The 22,260-nt window shown below is 48.6% G+C and overlaps 1 protein-coding gene across 2 annotated transcripts; it reads right to left on the bottom strand.

Annotated features, from left to right (window-relative positions):
• Positions 1-835: 835 nt before the first annotated feature.
• SALL4 (spalt like transcription factor 4) lies at positions 836-17,915 on the bottom strand. Of its 2 annotated transcripts, none has more exons than XM_040248110.1 (4): positions 17,786-17,915; positions 5,687-8,062; positions 4,583-4,863; positions 836-2,906 (listed from the first exon to the last, which is right to left on the bottom strand). In XM_040248110.1, exons 1-4 carry the CDS (start codon positions 17,913-17,915, stop codon positions 2,487-2,489), a joined length of 3,207 nt encoding a protein of 1,068 aa, XP_040104044.1. In that variant the 3' UTR covers positions 836-2,486. The 2 variants fall into 2 exon arrangements, with proteins under 2 accessions (XP_040104044.1, XP_040104045.1); XM_040248111.1 differs by having other exon boundaries at positions 7,010-8,062.
• Positions 17,916-22,260: the final 4,345 nt, after the last annotated feature.

The following is a 22,260-nucleotide window of genomic DNA, read 5'->3' as shown; positions in this document are numbered from 1 at the left end:
CGAAACCCAGGAAAGAGCCTACAACCAAGGTTCTACCATTTTGTAACTTCCAGCCACAAGCGTTCAAATGTCCTGGGGTGACCTGATGAAGGCGGTTGTGGGGAGGGGGATAAAATGTACTCGCTGGAACCAAGGAAACTGCAACTCCCCCTGAAATACTTACTGTTGCTCTGTGTCCATATTTGAAGACACACAGAAAACCCACCTTAGAAATTGCTCGCACTGGCCTGCTTTCTTTGTACATTACTGGAGAATGATGAAGCATGCCGTTGCACGCGTGCTCCCTGGGTTACGAACTGCCAAGAACCACTATCTGGAAGGCGAAGGAGGCGCCCACCACACGTGGCTTTGGCCCCACGTGCCTGCCTTCCTCAGTCTCAACAGACTGAACCAAGAGAATCCTGTGATCCAGAGTTGGGACCAATTTTTATGCCCATCTCATCTAGGACATAGTAAGTGTTCAATACGTCAGCCACCTCATTTTGCTTGTTTGGTTCAGAAAGCTGGAAGTAGCCTGTTTGTGCTGCGTGCTCAAGTCACCTCAGTCGTGCCGCCTCTCTGCGACCCCATGGACCGTAGCCCGCCAGGCTCCTCTGCCTGTGGAGTTCTCCAGGCAAGAATACTGGAGTGGGTTGCCATGCCCTCCTCCAGGGGATCTTCCTGACCCAGCGTGTCTCCTGAGCTGCAGGCAGATTCTTTACCACTGAGACATCGCGGAAGCCCCTATCCTACTTAGTTGGGTGGAATTTCTCCCAAGGCAGCTGGAAATGATTGTCAGGAAAGGACTCTCAGGTGTGGAGCAGAAACTAACAGAAAAATTTACATACACGCCTGGTGGTGAAAAAAAAAGAACCATTCAAAATTTATTCTCCAACAGACAGACAGCATCAGCAGGTAAAAACTACAGGGGTTTCTCCGTAGATCATACATTCACAAGGCATTATTAAGCTTAACAAGTGAGAAAGCCTCTGGTCTATCTTCTGTAACAATATCCGCTTCACAGTGTAAACAGGTACTATCATTGTGTTCACTTACAATTCCAGAAGGAAAGGCACAACTTGGCAAAACAAAACAAAAAAATTTGTGGGGGGGAGTCCTAAAGTCAGGTGCAATTACTAAGAGACAGACTTGAGAAGAGCCACAATCCACTCTTCCAAACAGAGGGGCAAAGACGTCTCACCCAGAAATGTGGGTCTTTCTCCTTGCTTGTTAAATCTTCAAGAGGAACGCTTCATCGTCTGCTTAATATCACATATACAAAAGGGGGATTAAGAAGAAGAAGAAAAAGAATCACAACATCTTGAACTTCCAGCTGCTCCCACCAATACATCAACTCTTAGGTTTACGATAGGGTCTAGGAACACTTCAGCGGTCATCCAATAGGAAAATAGAGACTATAGCTACAAAAATAACACAGAATGAGGTAGATAAATTAAAGCTTTCACATCCAGGACTTGCCTGTTCCAACTTGGTAGCCTTCATGCAATACTCAGAAAAAAAAAATCTTCATAATTACTCGGCGTAAGTCACAATCAAGGAAATGTTGGTACAAATTAGTATAAGAAGTTTTTAGTATATAATAAGAAAACATGCCCTTCCACGAGTTTGTTTCTTCAAGAATGGACACCGAGCTCTTCAACAGAGCAGGCACTGGTGGACTAAATTACATCACCTGAGATTCCCTGCTCAGGTGTTCACCTCTCCTGGTTTTAGGAAGAAGGCGGCATCTGGAAGGGTAGAGAGGACCTTGGCACTCTTGAGGCTCCAACTGAACTGTATTTAAATAAGCAGCAACACACACACTGACTCTCTAAGGACTAAAATCAGTCCACTTGAGGGCATCCTACTTAAGGTTCCAAGGTTGAAAAACACTTTGGAATTCTACAACCTTGGTTTAAAAAAAAAAAAAAAATACATTCAAAAAAACAAAAGAAAAATGGGTGTAGGGTTGGGAGAATACAAAAATGGGTCCCGAAACAGATGACAGACCACGTCCACTTACCCGAATCCAGTCCCCGCAGAATCGAGCATACAGCCGCCCCACCCCCTGCCACCCCCCCACCCCAAGCAGGTGAAACAGGTGTCTTCTCCATGGTGGTTCAATACCTTCCAACTTGAAAGAGGTGACTGTCTTTGGAAACAGTTACTCGAGGTTGTACAAAGGTTTTTATGTATATAGTTTGTTGCAAGTAACAAAACTACTTTGCAAGACCCGCTTTCTTCCAAAATTTAAAAAAATACTAGTATTTGTTTTAGTAAGAATTTTTTTTCTTCCTCTCTTTTTTCTTTTTTTGCAAAGCAGCATAGCAACATTGTGATTGTAAGACGTGCCTGAGGTTGTCACAACTGTAAACATTATTTGCACATCAGGAAGAAAACTGGAGGAGATGGGGGCCTTAAAAAAAAAAAAAAAGAGAGCGAACAAAAAAAGATACAGTTCTCTAGAGAGGTCACTGTGTGCACTGCTCCTCGGAGGCGCGTCCGGCTTAGCTGACTGCGATCTTGTTTTCTTCCAGGAGGTGCGGGAACTGGTGTTTGGGGACGTTGTCAGCCGTCCCTGGCTTCTCCACCTCGGCACCGGTGGCAGACTGGGAGCCGTCGATCTTGGAGGCGGCTGTGTTATTCACCACGGAGCTGGCCCCCAGGGACACGGGGAGGGTGGGGATGCCACCACTCTGAATTACGGAGATCTCGTTGGTCTTCATGGCCAGACCACCGTTGAGCATGGTGGCATACTGGTTCCACACGACGGGGTCCACGCTCACCGAAGGGGCCATGATTTCCTTGGGAAACATCTCGGGGACCCTCTTTCCGTCCGTTCCTAACAGAGCCATGGTGTTCTCGATGGCCAGCTTCCTGCCACGGCGTGCTGAGCTGTTGTTGGCCCCGTGTGTCATGTAATGGACCTGTGGGAAGAGGAACAGAAAGGTTTCCACCAAAACAGAGGTTTTTGCATGTAGGCCAATCAAAGCCAAGTCTGCCCACAGGTCTGGTCCATCTAAACTTCTATTTTAAAATTAGATTTCGGAGAATTCCTTGGTGGTCCAGTGGTTATGGCTCCATGCTCCCACTGCGAGGGACACAGGGTAAAACCCTGTATCAGGGAACTAGGATCTCACAAGCTGCAGAGAGCAGCCAAGAGAAAAATTAGATTAAAAGATCCAGATTATCTATTCTCTTGGGGGGGGGGGGGGCCGACAATCAGACCATCTGGCAACAATGGGCCCACATTCCTCCCTAGAGGCAAAGCTGGGGAAGCACACTCCAAGTTTCCCCATTCGCTATTCACGTGCACTTCTGTCAACACCTACTAGGGAGTATAGTGTTGTTTTGAGTGCTAGAGTTACAATGTGTTAACACACACACCTACAGAAGTAACAAATGGTATGGAACCGAAGGCATACAGACACCGAGCGCAGATGAAATGGGAAAATATGTGAGACCAGGAGCTTACATCAGTGTCAAGGCCCTGGTTACTACTGATTTTATGCACATTTGCTAAGTCAATTCAGTCGTGTCCAACTCTCTGCGACCAACCCCATGGACTGTAGCCCTCCAGGCTCCTCTGTCCATGGGATTCTCCAGGCAAGAATACTGGAGTGGGCTGCCATGCCCTGCCAGGGATCGAACCCATGTCTTTTGTATGTTTCCTGCACTGGCAGGTGGGTTCTTTACCACTAGCGCCTCCTGAGAAGCCCATTCATTCTACAGCTGAGCAAAATTAAAATTCTACCACCGGGAGAAACTAGCAAAGTGTGTGAGCATCTCTGTGCAACTTCCCCCTTTAAAAAATTTGAGTTATAAAAATTAATTTTTGAACAAAACAGACCCTGCCCTGATGGAGCTGACATTACCTAGACACATCGTGTCAACAGGAGCAATCATTGCTGAGGAAAAAATAAGCCTAGCTGGGAAGGTTACGCAAGCCACCAGGAGTGAATCTTATTTCATCTACAGTGGCAAGCAAGACAGGGACTCTTCTGAAGAGCAAAGATACTCTGCTGCCTGCTGCTTCTTCAACCTGGCCTCCTTTCTGCAATCGTTTTCCCAGTTTGGCTTGAGTTTTCAAATCCCTTTTTTAAAATAAAAAGCTGAAGACCATGGTAGGTAGTCCGGTCTAAAAGCTCAAGACAAACCCGTAAGGGATTTATCAATTTTACATTACGAACATGACAATCCCCATCTACGTTTCCAGATCTGCAGGATTTTATGAAGACAACTAATATCCTAACTTCAGAGATGCTGTAATGTGAGGAAGCCTGTTTCTTTTTTTTTTCATCGCACTGCAGAACTGGCAGGATCTTAGTTCCCCAACCTAGGCTTGAACCTGGGGCCCAGCAGTGGAAGCACACAGTCCTATCCACTATTCCTTTTTAAAAAATACTATTTCCAATACAGTATTGTAAAGTAAAATAAAGTAAAAGTAAAAATTAAAAAAAAAAAAACTATTTCAAGAGCCAGTTTTGACATGGCATGATGTAATATCCCCCTTGGCCCTGATGGAAGGATTTATTAGGGATGAACGTCACTGCTTAACACCAAGCTCCCCGCACCCCCCAGCGGAAGCCTTAAGGAAGCTCACCTTCAAGTTGCCTTTGGTGGTGAAAGCACGACCACATATGTTGCATACAAAGGGCTTCTCACCGGTGTGAGTCCGCTCATGGATCTGAAGCGCACTGGCCGACGAGAAGTTCTTCCCGCACCTCGTGCAGCCGTGCTGCTTGGCTTGTCGTCGGGGCTGGGCTGCTAACAGAGGCGTCATACCTGGGGACATGGTCGTGGGACCCACAAACCCACCAGGAACTTCAACTTTGACATAGGTTGGCTGGGCTCGGATAAATGTCGATGGAACACTGCTCCGACCTGCGCACAGGGGAAAGAAAAAAAAAAAAAAACCTTTTATCATCAGGTCATCATACATTCTTCAAACCAAGAAAGGAGTTTTGACCACCACTGCCCCGACGTTTCAGAGTCTGGAAACACCTTTCAGGAAATTTACACCTTGGAAGCAGCTTTCTTCTTATTTAGCTACACAGAGAATGACGACTCCAAAAATTTAGAAGAATTTTCCTATTGGGTGAGCCAAAAAATTCGTTCGGGTTCCCCAAAACAGGAGGTGGAAAAGCCTGAACAGAGTCTCTGGCCAACCCAGTATTTTGGATTTTAAAAGGTATCGGCATCAGAAACACATGCAACGAAATTGCAAGTTCAATCCCGACATCAAGTCACTTTTAAAGTCTGGTCTGACACCATCTTTCCGATTCTACAATGGTGTCCTCTCCATTCGACCATTAATGCCATCAACAGGCATCCCACAATTTAAAATAGGTTAGATTCTCTTTTCTCCCTCAAGAATGACCCATCTGTGACTCTTCCATTAGGGAGTGGGAGCTCTCAATCAAGGAACTATGAATTATCTCACTGGTGTCCACTTCCTGAAATACTCTTCTAGGATAGCATTAATTCAAAAGAATCCCCGCGTGGCCACCAAGGGCCTCCAACACAAAAATCAAAACCAAGCAAAGTAAACTGTCCTAAGTAAAAGCATGTCAGGACTATGACAGAGGTAGTCACTACTTGCCCTACAGAGGAGCTAGTTCACTCTCCATCAGTCAAGGTCACCCCGGTTCCTTCCAGATGACCTCGAGCCCAGAATGGACCTAAGTGAAATCCAAAGCTCTATCACCTTCCATCTCAGTGCGGCTGCTCTCGGAGCCGTCCCCTTTGCCATCGGCGTCCGGAGACTTGGACTTGACGCTCTCCGCCTGGCTATGGGCCGGCGAGACCGCCTGGAAGGACGTGCTCTCCAGGATGTCTGGGCTTCGGCTGGCGTACTCGGGGTCACCCAGCACCGAGGAGGCGTCGTCGTTGGTCAGGCCGTCACTCTCCGCGGACCCGTTTTCTCGGCTTCCCTGCCGCTGCAGGACAAGCGCGGCGAGCCCCGCCTTCACCGGGACATCCAGCGAAGCCGCCGTGGCCAGCCCCGGGGTAGGGGACGCCGCGTGGACGCCGGCGAGGGGCCCGGGGACCCTCAAGGAGCTGCCGGGGGCCTCCTGGGGGCAGGCTTCGTCTACGTCGATGGCTTCCACGACCCCGTCGTGAGCGGGCGTGCCGGGGCTGCCGTTCTCCCCGGCCGCCGAGGGCTCGGGCCCCGCGAACTCGCAGGGGCTCTCGGGCAGAGGCGTGTTGGGGATCTGGCCACCCATGTGCATGCGGATGTGCTGCTGCAGCAGGACCGCATTGGTGAACTTCTTCTGGCAGATCGGGCAGGAGTGCTGCGTCTTCAGCGACGCGCTGGTGCGGTGCACCCCCAGGTGCGTCTTCAGGTTGCCTTTGGTGGAGAAGGCGCGGCCGCAGACCTTGCACGGGAAGGGCCTCTCCCCGGTGTGCGTGCGGTAGTGCATCTTGAGCGAGCTCTGGCAGCTGAGGACGCGGTGGCAGATGAGACACTCGTTGGGGTCGGCGGTGGCCTTGTCTATGTTCTCCACCAGCCGCTGCAGCTTCAGGGTCTCCGACCCCGGCTCGGGGGGCCCACCCCCCGGGAAGCCTCCGACCCTGGGGGAGGGATGGGTCGGCCCCACGCCGGGCAGGATGGAGCCATCCTCGCTTTCCGGAGACAGCCCGGGCTGCAGGTCGCCGGGCAATGGGCCCCCTGCGACGTCCTTGGGGTGAGGGCCCGAGGGGAGATTCTGAGCTAGCCCTAGGACACTGGGGGTCCCCGCCGCGAGCGCGGGTTTGCTGTCTAGGGAGAGCCCGGCTTCCTCGAGGGGGACGGGGCCGGCCAGCGCGAAGGGGAGGCCGCCGCCCACCGCCGTCTTGTCGTGGAAGTCGGCCAACAGCTGGGGGTTAGCCTTCACCTGGGGGTGCCGGTGGAAGTGCACCTTGAGGTTGCCCTTGGTGGTGAAGCGGTGGCCGCACACGGAGCACACGAAGGGCCTCTCTCCGGTGTGGGAGCGCAGGTGGATCTGCAAGGAGCTATCAGTCCCAAAAGCCTTGCTACAGTACTTACACTTGTGCCGGCAGAGAGCCTCGTCCTTGAGTCTGACCTCCACCGGGGAGACACTCGGTGGCTTCCCTTTGCCTTTCTTGGACGGGTCTAAGGCCACCGCGGAGAAGGGGCTCTGGAAGAGCACAGAGCCCGGGGCCTGGGGGAGCAGCGCCCCGGGGAGGCGCGACAGGACGCCGGGGAGCACCCGGGTGGCGTCCGGCTTCAGCGCGAAGGGCGGCAGCCCCGGGGAGGCGGAGCCGCCGGCGGAAGGGACGTTGGCGTGAGGTAGCTTGGCGGGCTTCAGGGCGTCCAGGGGCAGCCCGGCGCTCCCCGCCTTCTGGCTGAGCAGGGCCACGGCCGCCGACACCTGCTGCGACACGTGGCCCCCGAGCGTCTTCAGCGAGTCGGCCGCGTGGCCCGCGTGGAGGGCGTGCGAGGCCCACATGTTCACCTGCACCCGGATCTGCTCCGTGAGCTGGATCTGCTGCAGCTGCTGCTGCTGGAGACACAGGATCTGCTCGAGGACCCAGGGCAGGCTGCCAGCGCCGGGCAGCGGCGCCGGGGGCGCGTCGGCGCCGCGCTGGTTCACCGCCACCTTGGTGCCGCGCAGCGCCTGAAGCGTGACGTTGGTGTTGGCCACCTTGCCTTTGGGTAAGTAGCTTATGTCCTGCGGCGCGGGCGGCAGGGCGGCCTCTGTCTTCAGATACAGGACGGACTCCGCCCCAGGCTTCTCCCTCGCGTCCCCGGGGCCCCCTCCGCCGCTGCCATCGTCCCGGTGGCCCTCCCTCCGGCCCGGGCTCGGCGGCTGCGGGCTGAGCACAGTCCCCGACAAGTCTTCAGACGACATCGGCCCCTCACTGTCCTTCAAGATGAGCACGGGGGGCGTTTTAGTGCAATTTTTCTTGTGGTCCAAGAACTCTGAGAAGCTGAAGAACTCGGCACAGCATTTCTCGCAGACGTGGGTCTCCTCCCGCCGGGGCCGCTTTATCCCTGCTCCGTCCCCATTCAGCTCCTCGTTGCCGCTGCTGCTGCCGCTGCCGCTGCCGCCGCCACCAAGATAGTTCATTGGAGCACCTGGGAGGAGAGGGAAGGAGAAGATGAGAATTCCACCCTAGGAAGGACACAGAGCGATCTCTGGTAGGGGGGAGAACCACAACTCACAATTCAGAGGTCTTCATGATGTGTCCTAACAAGGAGACCATGGAATGAGGGTCTCAGTGAGCCAACCATTCATGTAGTGGGTGGAATCATAACCCCCCCAAATATCCAATCCTAACCCGTCCCCCTGTACATGTGGTCTTCTTCTGGGGGGTGGGGGGGAGGCTCTGTACAACTGTAATTATGGAGTGGAGCCCAAGCCCAATGCCTGGTGTCCTTAAGGAGAAAAGAGACAGGAAAACCTCCCTGGTGGTCCAGAGGTTAGGAATCCACCTGCCAAGGCAGGGGACGCAGGTTCAACCCCTGGTCCAGGAAGATTCTACGTGCCTCGAATCAATTAAAGGCCATGTACCACAACTACTTACTGAGCCCATGGGCCTAGAGCCCATGTCCTGTAACAAGAAACCACCACAGTGAGAAGCCCTTGCACCGCAACTAGAGAAAGCTGGCATGCAGCAACGGGGACCCAGGGCAGCCAAAAGTAAGTAGAAATTTAAAAAAAAAAAAAAAAAAGGTCATGAGACAGAATAAGGCTGTGTTAGGCCAAGGCAGGAGATACAAAGCTCTAAGCCAAGGATGCTGGACCCAACAGAAGGCAGCAAGCAGGCTGCGTGGTCCACACTCGCCTTGGAGCCTCCAAGAGAAAATGACCCTGCTGCTCCTCAGCCTCAGGGGTCCAGCCTCCACAACAGTGCAAACAGACTTGTCTTGGGCAATCTAGGGTGTGCTCATTCCCTAAGTCACGCTCGACTCTTCGCAACCTCATGGCTGTAGCCTGCTGGGCTCCTCTGTCTATGCAATTTTTCAGGCATGAATACTGGAGTGGGCTGCCATTTCCTTCTGCTGGGGATCTTCCTGACCCAGGGACTGAGGTCGGGTATCTTCCATCTCCTGCACTGGCCATCTAGTAATCTGTACCAACTTATTATTAAGGCAGTGCTGGGAAACTCAACATAATTTATTAAAATAATCCCCACGGAGCTCTCTGCCCCACCTCAGAGCTGGCTTACAAAAGCAAATGGATTTCATGTCATCCATTAAAATGACACTGGAAGCCTGCTCTTCATCTCCACCCTGGGTCCATCAGAAGTGAAACTGCAATAAATCACTCCTTCAGACAATGTGGGAACTCTACCTTCCCACCAGAGACCGTGGAAGTTTAAAGGTGCCAAGAACTATGACGGTGGTACTAAATTCACCTAAAATGTGGAGACCTAAATAAGACAAAGCCGATACACCGAGGAGTGCTTTTTATGTGTGTGTTGTGGGGGGACGGGGACTGAAAAAAAAAGGAAAGATTGCACGTCCAAGAAAAAGACTTTACTGACCTTCCTGATTATGGAAAACCTGTAGAAATGCCTTAGCATGACATTAAAGGATTAACAAGCCATTAAACAAAGAAGCCAGGGACAAGCAGGGAAGGATGGAATGACAGAATTTACTCCTCGCCCACCATTTGCAGCTTCTACTACTGTTACATTCAATCAAACAACCTTCATAGTCTGGGCAGTTCTATTCCTAAAAATGATTGGTCCCTGGGTTCCTTTTGCCAGTTGGGTCCCATTTCCTTCACAGTGACTGCCAGTCTGCCTGGGCCCTGGCGAGTGGAGACTGTAAGCCACTTGACTGTTTCCATTTCCTGGCTGTTCTGTTGTACGTACACCCTGACCCCGGAAGTCACACAGGCACACAGCTCAGACGCAGCAATCCCAGGTGTGCTGAGCTAAGTCACAGACCTTTGCATATGGATACAAAGATCCACCTAGGAAGAAGAGTATTTTTCACAGAAATGTTTACAGCCACAGAAAAAGGGGCGGGGAGGTGGAATATAAATTTTGGTATACCCACAGTATGGAAACAATGTAGAATTTCTGTATGTCCTGAATTCGGAGACAGAAATTAGGTGGAAGTAGGTCACAGAATAGTATGCAACAAGTGACCACTTTTGTTTAAAACAAAAAACACCTATTTGAAATGTACAAATGAATGGGGAAATGCCCATGATGTCAGGAAGTATTCATTTATTTTTTTAATAAAATAATCACTTTTTAAAAATAAATGAACCGATTTTGCCTCTTCTTGGGTGATTACATTTCCCAACACCATGGGTTTTGACTGAGGAGTCAGTCAACAATTTGGGGGAGGGATTGATCTTGAAACAGTGTATTTCACTTAAGAAAGATCTATACTTTCCAACAGACTTTCAAACACTGACTCTTTTAAATTTCCACAGCATAGCCTTAATAAATTGACTTAATCTTTCCTAATTTCAGACTAGGTAGTAATCAGAAGTTTAGCAAGGTGTGTGTGGGTAGGCCAAGGCAAAGAAAACAAATTATAGTAGTCTATCATTCACAGGTTTGATATCGTAGGTTTATCCCTCGGGATTTCTATTAAATGTGCACAATCAATGACAGCTACATAAGGTAGATGCCTGGGTTAAGTCATGTGATTAATAAGGGTTTGTGAGTGCTGACTACGAGCCTGGCACCATCCTAGGATCTGGGGAAAGTGCACATACTGTAAGGTGTTCAGTGAACATCAATTTCCTCACCTTGTCTATTTCCGAGGCTTGGTTACCTGGGCAACTAGGGCTGCTGAAAATAAGACTTACAACAGTCATTTAAAGCCTCACTCATTTTTAACAACTCTTCTCACTTCCTACTGAATGCAAGGCAGGGCTAGGGGTCTGATGATGCAAAGGCGAGCAGCCTGGTAGTCCCCTACGGTCCAGACTAGAACCTCTAGGTGCCCCGTGGTCCACGCTACAGCCATCCAATCCTATTAAACACCAGCCCCACTTATAGATGAGAAAAACAGACTCCGAGATGTGACTTTTACCCAAGACAACACAATAAAAAATGTAGTCATAGATAACTTTTGAGTACTTACTATGTACAGGTGTAATTTATATGTAATTAACAACAAAAGAGACTATTACATTTAATAGAGAGGGAAACTGAGGCACGGGACATTAACTTCCCCAAGGCGGTGAAGCAAAAAAGCCAGGCATGTGAAGATTCTCCCTTTGAACTCTTCATTCATGCACTTCCTTCCTCTCCTACTAAGTTCTTCTACTGAGATGGCAACTATCTTGCCTCTTGCAGAAACCCCTGGGGAGGACAGGAAAGCTTGAAGGAGCAGGTTGGGGTGGGGGCAGGACAGGGAGGGTTAAGACACAATCCACCCCAGCTATTTCCATGGGGAACAGTAGGTAGGTACCACCTTCCTTCCAACTCCACAACTGCTCTAAAACAACCAAATTCCCAAGAATCAAGTTATAAGTATTCATCAGTTCCCAGAATCATTAAGATGGTATATCTATCTACCTGTACATTTGTAATGCGGTGCTTGTGAAGGTGTGTTAATTTGCATCTTTCTGGAAGTGCAACTCTGGCAATTATGTGTCAAGAACTTTCCAAGGGAAACTTAGAAAGTTTCTCTCTTGGGAGGGAAATATACCAGCCAGGTAAATGCATAAATAGATACAACAACTTCAGAGTCCAATCCACCACCACCATCGTTATAGTGCAATTCTTCCACCCAGCAACTCCCTTGGTAGGAATTTACTTTCTGTGATGCCAGGGTTCAGGTCTCATAGCAATAAACAGCCCAAACAAAAGTGGATACACTGTGGTTCACCAGCAAGATTCTGATGAAATATATCAGGGTACAGAAAAAAGATGACTACTTTGTAGCTCTTTACTCCAGGTGCTTGCTCTATAGGACAACCACTCAAATGTGATTTCAAAAGGAACAAAAAATGCAGAGAACAGGCTGTACACATAATGTGCTTCCCCCCTGCCATGTTTGGGAATAGACATAAACATGTCCCTGGGAAACTTCTGAAATAAGCGTTGCTAAGGCTGGTCCCTGGCTTCTGGAGCCAGGCCTGGGGTGGAGAGAAACTTCAAAATGTATACACTTTTGGCTTTTTTTTTTTTTAATTAGCATGTTACACCCCTCCTCTCTCGTCTCAGCTAATGCTACTTCTGGAAATCTCTAGCAAAGCCCGTGTACAAATGCCCATTCTGCTTGTTAAGCGCCAAAGCAGAACTACGACCATCCCCCACACATTGCCACAGAGCACCCAACGCAGACTTACACCTTAACTCATTTATCTTTGCAGCATAGACAAGCATCTTTGCTTCCGAAGTGCAAGTGTGGAAACTGAGGCTCAGGAATAAATGACTCAAGGTGCCACACCGTTCGCTAGAAAACACAAGAGATGGGACTCTAGTCTTAAATACATTTAAAAAGGCACTAAAGTTAGCGGCCTCATTTATTACTCTTTCTGCTAGAACACTTTTTTCCTTTTACCCCTCTAGGAAAGCTTTTAAAGCATTTTTTTTTCCCTTCCTCTCCCCCCCGACCAGTCCAAAACTTTAATACCACAAACATACTGTATATCTGTTTATGCACTATGATCCTTTGGAAGACCACAAACCACTGTTAACACCCATAATTTTTTTTTTGGGGGGCCAGGATGCACAGCACACAGGATCTTAAGAAGCTGTGCCCGGTGCAGTGGAACACCAGGGAAGCCCCAAATATACGTTTTTGTCTCCCTCTCCCCCACCAGAAAGTTTTCACCCCCACACAGACAATATTCTTTCAATCGTGAGCATTGAGAGCACAGCTCATCAGGCTTTGCAGAGCCCATGCCTAGGTCGTCAACAGAAAGCAGCTATTTTCCTATGATGTTAATGCGGTTGCGTTACTGGAAATTCTGGTTACCTGACTGACTCCTAGATCTTCTTTACTGTGTTCATAAAGAAGCACGTATTACTGTATCACAAATGTTTCCAATCATTTTTGCTCAGTGTATCTCAACGCAATTTATTTCCTGGGTATTTCTATGTATCTCACTGTACGCGGTTCAATATTTCTGTTGGAGGAGGGGAACTGTGGCACAAAAAAAGGTTAAGCTCCCTGCCCCAGAAGGACCTAGCAGTTCCCAAGAGTGATTTACAACCTGAATACCAGCTTGCAGGCACTGTATACACAGGCTCGCCTCTTCTGCAGCCTCCAAGCAATACTGGCAACATCCCACTCTGAGTCTTCAAACAGCAGGAGCTCTGTTTGCTGGTGCAGTAAAGTACTTCGACATCCAGACCACCATTGGCAAATACTGAAAGCGTATTTGCCCAAGAGTAAGAGGACTCTGTTATGAACAATCACTGGGTATGCTTAAGTTAACCCTTCCCAAAAGGAAAAAGCAAAGTTCAGAGGGATTACAGCAACTAGATCTTCCATCCTTCCACCCCACCCCCTCTCCCGAATTTTAGGAATGTTATCTCTCAGCATCTAGTTATCCAATAAGTTGGAAGAATGCAGTAAACCCAGCAGGGGGCTTAGATTCAATCACTGCCAAATGGATAGAAAATACTCTTACTATTGTATAGCAAGAAAAGCTCATTGGCCAGAGGCCAATCAAATTCTGAAGCCTCTGAAAATGCTGAAGAAACCAACCGTGTATCTTGAGACAAGCATTATGCCTGAAGCTTATCTTTTTTTCCTCCCATTCCTATATTAAAAGAACTACAACGAGTAGATTATCTAAAGTACTTAATATCTCTTACCCCACACCCCCACCAGCAGGATAACTGCTTACCAAAAAACAAAAGGAAACTGAGATGTCCTTAAGTACTGAACCAGTTCAAAAAAAGCACTTAAATTAAACCAGTTTAATTTTACATCTGCATTCAGCAATCTGAGAAACGCCTTTAACTTAATTTGTAGGTGGCAAATTAAAGCTGTAATTAAGTTTCCATTTAATAAAGGTACAAAAAAAAAAATTGTTCCAAACTGTTCTGAATCAAAATTCAAGTTTGCTGAAAAGGAAGAAGTAAAAAAATCAAAGTTTTTTGTGCTAACGTGTGCAAGCTCTGCTGTTTATGCTAGAAATAGGTCCCACTTTGCCTCAACTGGCGCTCATCTTTTAAAAGCAAGTTGTTAACTTCATGCAGGCAGTTTTTGCTATCTCCTTCCCCAGAACCCCTTAGAACAATACCTGACATGGACTCGAAATCTGGGGCGGGGAATGGATGGCAATGGTTGGAGATGCAGTTCTTATCTGGATTTAGAGGCTTCTACAGATGCTTTAGATGCTTTTTTAAACAATCAAAGGCACACAGGTGAAGGGTGATGAAAAAGGGGTATCTTAAAACTCTTTCCATCATTTTTTCCAAGGCAGTAAAGCCTGGAGCACCAAATGCAAACTCTGTTTAATTTCCAAATTGCTTCCCAGGACCCCTTATTCTAAAGCCTACAGCAACCCGGCTCCTCCATCTGATAGAATACTGACAGAAAAATCCCATCCCATAACCAACTCCTCTAAAACCATGATAAACACAGCTTCTTGGATTTAGAGCACAGCTCAAACCAAACAGGACAAGGAAACTCTGGGCAAGCCATTGCAACCAGGAGCTGAAGTTTAAACTGAGCAAAAATGAAAAATCAAAAGTAATGTACGTGAGGTCTCCAGGCTGGTGTGGGCTACAAATAAAACTGCAGAATTATCCCACTTTGGCAGTTCAGCTGTCCTGACACAATTTTTTTTTAATTATTTTGAATAAAATTAATTACCAATCACATTTCCAGCACACAGTGGGCCTTCTATAGTTGAAACTATCTAAATAGGGTGTTTCATCTCCCTGATACAGAGAAAGAACCCAGAAGCTCAGAAATCAAAGCTTACACAGCTGAAAGTCTTACAACCAGATTGGAATGCACGCCTCACTCTTACACCTTACAAAAAAACTTCATTTAAAGAGGAAGCATTAACTCTATCCCTCCCTCCCAAGATGGCTCCCTAACAGGAGGAAGGCTGAAGGGGCTTGAAGGATCAGCTAGCACCGACTTGTGCAACTTCTTTTTAACGGAACAATAGAGGTGTGGGCAACGTGTAGCCCTTCTCTTTCAGAAAGCCAGATGCAAACCCAGAAACTTGGCCTGCAACATTCACGGAGACTACTGTCACCAAGATTTCCCTTTCCCTCAATTAAAACAGAAACTCCCAAGCGTCCCATTCTGACTCCTTACCGCAGATGTAGGTCATTTCAGTTTAGAAACGGGGGCTAAGCGGTTATTTGAATTTGGGGAATCTTAATCATTGATGGTTGTAATCCAGTTTAGCACAAAGGACATTTGAACCTCTTTTGAAAAAAATGCTAATTTTCCTGTACAAAGCCTGAGTTCCCTGACCACCTGACATTCTGAATCTAACTGATCGCCAAACTTCATTTTCCTCCCTCAAAAAGTGCATTTCTTTTTTAAGTGGTCCCAAATAGGCTGTGCACTATAAGATCAGTCTAAACTGGATGTCTTTAATTATACGCATACACGCAAACGGGCTCAAATACAAAATGTATCCATTAAAATGGACTGCTTGGGAATGTACTACTGCTACCTTCTGTTTGACGGCGGCAACTGGGGGCTCGGCGAACACATACTAGGATCGAAGAATTCTTTCCAAGAATGCTAAAGACTTGGCAAAGAAACTTCGGCACCCCCAGGGAAAGCGCAAAGAACTGACTGGCGTCCCGAGGAGCGCCCAGCCCAGAGATTTTCAACCCCCAGGCCCAGCGCGTCCCTCCCATCAGGTGGGAGCCGATACCTGCGAGGGGACCCGCCTCTCAGCAGAGCGCGAGGTTCCCGGCTGGGCCTCCAGGGGACGCCCGCGCGCAGCTCAGCGGCCGCCGCAACCCCAGCGATCAATAGCAACTCCCCCTCCCCAATTGTGGAGGGAGCGCACGGCCAGGCTCGCGATCCTAACCAGCTCGGGTTAACTGGTGGCCGACTCCAGCTAGCGTTCATTTAAGAACGTCCCCTCGCCCCCCGGTAACCAGCTCCCCCTAAGATGCCAAATCCCACCAAAAGCCGCACTAAGAGTGTGCCCACCCAAAACGAAGCGGGTAGGGGGAAGGGGAGGTCAGAGCAGGACCAGGGGAGGGGTCAGAGCCAGGAGCTCGCCCCTCCTTCCCGGGAGGAAGCGGGCGGGCGGAGGGTTAACCCTTTTGTTCCAGGTGGGCCAGGCAACGAAGCCTCTCCGTCCTTCCCCCCAACCCCCCTCCCAAGGCACAAAGAGAGGCCGCCCTCCTCCGACCTCCGGTGCGCGCTGCCCTGACCATCCGACGCCCCAAAAACCGCAGAGCCGCCCGTTTGGTCAAGCCGATCTCTTTAACTTGCCCTGGAAAAAGATTATTTGGGGAGGAGGGGGGGAAATAGGGATTTACATTATGTTATAGATTCAGAAAATGTATTCCATTCCCTCCCCGAAATAAAGGGTACGGTAACCAAAAAGCGGCGACGGCTCTTCCCCTCCTTGTAGTGGATTGGAGCGACTGGGGTCGCCGCGCGCACCCCCATCACCCGCTGGGAAATTAGAAAGCAGGCGGCGAGGGGAGCGAAGCCACCAACAAGGCCTGAGAGGAGCTTAAAGACGCCCCCTCCCCCCACGCGTACGCGAAAAACTTATCAGGCGACAATTTGGCGGGCCAAGGCGGAGGGGAGATAGTGAGAAAGCGACTCGCTGCTAAAGCCCCCGAGGTTAAATGATTAGGAAGAGAGGAGTCCGCTCGGCCGCTCCGACTGGGCTGGGGGTCCCGAACTCTTCCCGACCCCGGAGAGGCGCGGCGCGGAAGCGTGGGCCGGGTCAGCCCCTGGGAGCTCGCCCTGTCCGCGACCGCCCAGCCCTGGCGCGACCTCTCCCCTCCGGCCCCCGGGGCGCGCTTTTCGGAAAGCGGGGCGCGCCAGAAAAGCCACGCGCAACGCCAGGCGGGTGCACCCCAGCGGGACTGCAGAGCGCGCGCGACCCCCGCGCCCGGGGGCCCGCACCCCTCCCGCCGCCCGCGGTTATTTTTAGGAAGTCGGAAATCAAAGATGGCTGGAGGTCAGGCCCCGAAAGGTTAGGGCGAAGATCGGCAGGCGGCGTAGCCCCGGGAGAAAAGAGGGAAACCAAAAAAAGAAAATTTTGAAACGGAAAAGAAGGCAATCTCGTGCCCTCGTTCTCCACTTCTTCCGGCCCTCCGTCCCCTCCGCAGCGCGGGTGGCCCGCACCCCAGCTCCTGGGGGGTGGGGAGAGGTCGCGCCCCCTCCCCCTCACGGCACGGGAGGGGCGCGTGCAACAGATCGGCCTCCCCCGGGGGGTCTTCCAAAGGTGCGCCCCTTCCCCAGCCGCCTAGAAAAGCCCCCAACGGTGAGGGAAGAGAGTGGGGACCCCCGGGGTCTTTTCTTTTAAAAGCGGCGCCAGGGAGGGAGGAGGGGAGCCTAAGTTACAAGTGTGGGGGGGAGGTTACTAGTGAGGGGAGTGCAGCCAATTAAGAGAGGGGCAGAGGACGAGGAGAAGGGGACCTCTCAGGAACGAGGGGCAGGCAGAGGCTCGGGGTCACTCCTACAGTGAGAGCGAGACCTGGGGGTGAAACTTCCACGAGAAGCGAGAAAAAGTGTAAAATTAACGAGGGCGGGGGTGGGGGTGGGGAACCAGGCTGCCGGTTCGCCCCTGGAACTAAGCCCCCGGATCCAAGTTCCCGAATCTGCGGAGGGAGCCGCGGCCTCGCCGAAGCCCGCGCCTCCGAGGGGCGGGCGAGCGTCTAAGGAGCCGCCCGCCCGGGGCGCGCGCCCCCCAGCCCCACTCACCGGGCGCCCCCGCCGCCGGCGCCGCTGGGGCCGCATCTGCACACCCGGGGGCCGGCTGCTGCGGCGGCCGCTCGCCCTGATCCTCCTCCGAGTTGATGTGCTGGGGCTTCGCCTGCTTGCGCCTCGACATGGTGCGAGCATCGGGGCGCCTGGAGAGCCGCGGTTATTTGCCCACTCCGCCACAAATTCCTGGAGTTGGGAAATTTACCCCCCTTCGGCCGGAACGCGCATGTCCCAGTAATTATTATTATCAATAATGCATTGCGATTTATCATGAGCCCTGACAGCTGATTGGCCTGGGTCCAAGACCTCAGAGATCATTTAAATAAGCCCTCATTGATCAGGGAGGGGCGAGGCATTCTGGGCTTTGTAGTCCGGCCCTACAAGCGACAAAGGCGTGTTCATCTGGGGAGAGCAACTAATTAGCATTCGGGCTCAGATTGGCTGGGTGCTGGGCGAAATCCGAGGGGGGACCATCCTTGCTTCAGCTATCTGAGTTCTGGGAGAGAGAGAGAAATAATTGTGTACTTACTAAAAACTAGGAGTTTCCATAACAGTTTTGGAACAAGCGTATTTGGTAGTGTACTCCAAAAATTACTTTTGTAAGGTTGATATCCGCGCAAGCTGGGGAGGAAGGTCTTTTCAGTGAAATATTTTGTCTCAATTTTTACCTCTAACAAAAAAATAAACAAACAAAAAACCCTGAGATTTGACCCTTGTCCCCTCCCATCTCCTTTTTCATTGAAATGTTTAAATTGAGTTTTGAGATATCCGAAGAATGGCGGTATATTCAACCTTCGCCCCCTCATCTCAACACTTAAGGTGGCCTTCAAATTTCCCAAATTTCAGAGTAGCCCCTCGCCATGATTTATTTCCTTTAAATGCTAAATAATAACCTCCAGGATTCATACAAAGTCTGGGTTTTTTGTCACAGTGCAGATCTTGATTTTTTTTTTACTTTAAAATGACTGGATACTAAATATAGAAAAAGCAGATTAAAAACAAGTATAGTCAGAGATAATATCAAAACATGGAGAGGCTGCGTTTTTTCCCCTACAAGCCATAAAAGTCTGCTAACATCATTTATAACTGAGACAATCCTCTCCCATGGATGAGCAGTGAACATTGTCAGAGAAACTGGGTGTTGCCAAACGAGCCATTATTGGAATTTTTTGCTATACCAGCTTTACTGTCGAAAAGATGTGTATAGTTCAAAGTGATTGCCTCATCCTGACACGGAGACGTCTGAAATCTTCTAAAATTGTGTATGTGTGTATATTATTCTATGTATTAAAAAACTATAGTAAATCTCGATGTATTTTATTCCATTAACTGCCTTGCATGATGTCAATAAATGTTGAATAAATGATGAAATATTCAGCCTTCTAAGTCTTTGACTCAGTAATTCCCTGGTACCTTTCTGCGTGTGTCTTAATTTAGCACTGACTCCATTGTAAGGAACTAAGCAATTATAAACCCTTCTTCCACATTTGTGCACTGTATTTTCTTGATTAGTTATTCATCAGGTTCCCAGCTTGTAACAGTTTCTTGTAAGCTCCTTGGGAATGCAAGCAAAATAGAATCCTAAGCTGATAAATGTGTTCACCTGGTTGTTTGGACAACCCAAGGCAGAAAATAAATCAGCTTGATCATCTTTTTGATATTCATGGTCATCAATAAAAACTTACTGAAGGAAGTGAGGTTAACTTCCAGTTTTTGAGTCTTTGTTTGACTACTTGGAATTGTTTTAAGTTCCCTAAACCAGAAAAGATAGAATTACAGTCAACAGCCCAAGTTGGAAAGGTAAGAATTTGGTTTCATAATACATGGAAGCTGTTTAGCATTCTCATACTGAGTAAAAAAGCCAATTAACGCCTGCCTCGCTGACTAATCTGCTTATATTCCCAACACCTTTTCTGTGTAAGGTAGGCGATGTAACTTACCAGTGTAAACCATGTGCACAGAGGCTTACCGCTCGTGAAATATTAGTGGTTTAAGGAAAAGTTAATTTCACATGTAGGTGTTTATATTTACTTATTTTAGTTGGTGACAGTGAAAACATGGTAGTCGGTTCTGCTTAGAACAGTGTGCCGCGTGAGTCTCCAAGTGATAAGAATAACAGTTGATTGAGCCCCTGGCATGCACCACAGACTTCACGAGATGGACACTCCCTAGTGTTCTCTTCCAAGACAGAGGCATTGTTGTGTCCATTTTGAAAACGAGGAAACTGAGGTTTAAGGACCTGAAGTAACATAATTAAGAAGCGGGTGAGCTCAATCCCTAAGCCCAACTTCAAAATTCTTTTATCACGCCCCGATGCCCATTATCCAGCTGTAGCTGAATATAGACAAGATAGCCAAACAAGAAAATATTGTGGTAAATGAACCACGTTACAGTAAGCCTGTCCTGAGAAATCCAGGGTCTGCAGAAATAGCTTCGACAGATAAAACCAAAGAGAAGTTTTCCCCAAAGGAAAATCTTCCATAAATATTGAAAAGAAAGACCCAGTACACTTTTCAAATCTACCTCCAACTGATGAGCTGCGGCCAGCAGCTAGTAATCCAGAGGCGAAATAAGACCTTAGAACAAAGCGGAGGGGGGTGAGTGGTGCGGAAGGCTAGTCGGTAAGCCAAGGTAATTTTTTTGATTATTTAATATTCCTTTTTGATTATTTAATATTCCTTAAACAACCGAAAGACCTGAACGTGTGATGAGAGTCAGGGAAGAGAAAAGAAAAAAAAAAAAAAAAAGATCGCTGCACAGGATTAAACTTTGTAATGCCTTTTGTTAGATAACTGGGTTTGTGTATAATCAGGTTCTTCTCCCTGTTTGCCCCAGACAGAAATTGTCGGGAAATTGACTTCTTTTATACCTTTCCACAAGCAGTCTATGAACACTGAGGCTTTATCGTGTTTAAGGGTATTTGGGATATATAATCCCATTTTATCATCATTAAAATCCTTTTTTATTCCCATTTCATCCAATGCCTCCTGGGTAGTAACAGTTGTATGCTGAACGTATAAATTCAGGAACTTTCCAGTTAAAGGTATAGTTGTCTGTGGAACTCAAACTTTCCAAGTCCACAGAATCCTACCTCTGTTGTGTTCTGCAAGGAACTTTCTCCCCTCCTATTCTTTGCCTCTCTTCACCTGCCCATTTCTACTAAGCCCCCAGTCTCAGCTCAAATTTTTCTTCCTAAAACCGGTTTGTTCTCATCCAAATTAGAACAGTCTCACCTGTTAGTCTAGACCTTTTAGAAGCCAATTCTTTCCTTTTATAGCATAGTTCAAAATGTATAATTATAGATTGAATGGTATATGCATTTATGATTGGTTTTGCACAGTGCAGGCTCCACGAGGGCAGACACCTTCACCCCTGTGTCTCTAGCACAGCCATCATAACAGAACATGGACGTCACAGTCAGCGACTTTGGAGAAGGATTTTCGGGGGCTGAATATAAAACAGGGTATTAAAAGCCGATTACCATTGATGGTGAAGCTGATGCTAAGGCTGAGACTCCAATACTTTGGCCACCTGATGCGAAGAACTGACTCACTGGAAAAGACCCTGATGCTGGGAGGGACTGGGGGCAGGAGGAGAATCAATTGACATGAATTCGAGCAAGCTCCGGGAGTTGGTGATGGACAGGGAGGCCTGGCGTGCTGCGGTCCATGGGGTCGTAAAGAGTCGGACACGACTGAGCGACTGAACTGACCTGAACTGACCATTGATGGAAATGTACAGTGTGCAACTGTTGTGGTTTCTTAAAAAATCAAAATAGAATTACCATAGGATCCAGCATTTCCATTTTGGGGTATGTAGCTGAAAGAACTGAAAACCGGGACATCAACAGAAGCCTGCTCGCGCATATTCACAGCAGCATTATTCACAGGAGCTAGAAGGGGGACACGACCCAAGAGTCCATCAACAAGTTAATGGCTAAACAGACTGTGGTGTCTACATACAATGAAATATTATTCACCCTTAGAAATGAAAGAAACTCTGACTTGCTACAGCCTGGATGAACCTTGAAGATATTACGCCAAGGGAAATAAACCAGTCCCACAAGGACAAATACGATTCCAGTTCTATGAGGTACCTACAGAAGTCACATTCATGCAGACGGAAAGTAGAGGGGTGATCACCAGGGGCTGGGTGGAGGGGGAATTGGGGAGTTGTTGTCTAAAGGGTATGGAGTTTCAGTTTTGCAAGATGCAGAGAGTGCTGGAGACTGCACAGTGATAAATGTCCTACTTACCACTGATGAGTTCACCTTTTTAAAGACAACCGGTTAAATGGTGAAATTTCATGGTATGTATATCCTACCACAACTGGAAAAAAAGGTAATTACAAACTGATGGCTGCCCAGCCATATGTATTTATTAAAAATCACTGGTGTACACCTATAGTGGGTGAATTTTATGATATGTACAGCAGGTTTAAATGAAGCTGTTGTTAAGAAGGTGAGTAGGTAT

This window comes from Oryx dammah, unplaced genomic scaffold (genome assembly GCF_014754425.2).
Source record: "Oryx dammah isolate SB20612 unplaced genomic scaffold, SCBI_Odam_1.1 HiC_scaffold_10, whole genome shotgun sequence".
Classification (NCBI taxonomy): Eukaryota; Metazoa; Chordata; class Mammalia; order Artiodactyla; family Bovidae; genus Oryx; species Oryx dammah.
The sequence above is the reverse complement of the archived record's forward strand: the minus strand, read 5'-3'. Positions and strand labels throughout refer to the sequence as shown.

Excerpts from the sequence above, each read along its gene's own strand:
- SALL4 (XM_040248110.1), bottom strand. The coding sequence starts at position 17,915 with ATGTCGAGGCGCAAGCAGGCGAAGCCCCAGCACATCAACTCGGAGGAG. Across the intron at positions 4,864-5,686 it reads CAGCCGCACTGAGATGGAAG|GTCGGAGCAGTGTTCCATCG; the intron begins GTGATAGAGCTT and ends CCCTGTGCGCAG. Across the intron at positions 2,907-4,582 it reads CCACCAAAGGCAACTTGAAG|GTCCATTACATGACACACGG; the intron begins GTGAGCTTCCTT and ends CTCTTCCCACAG.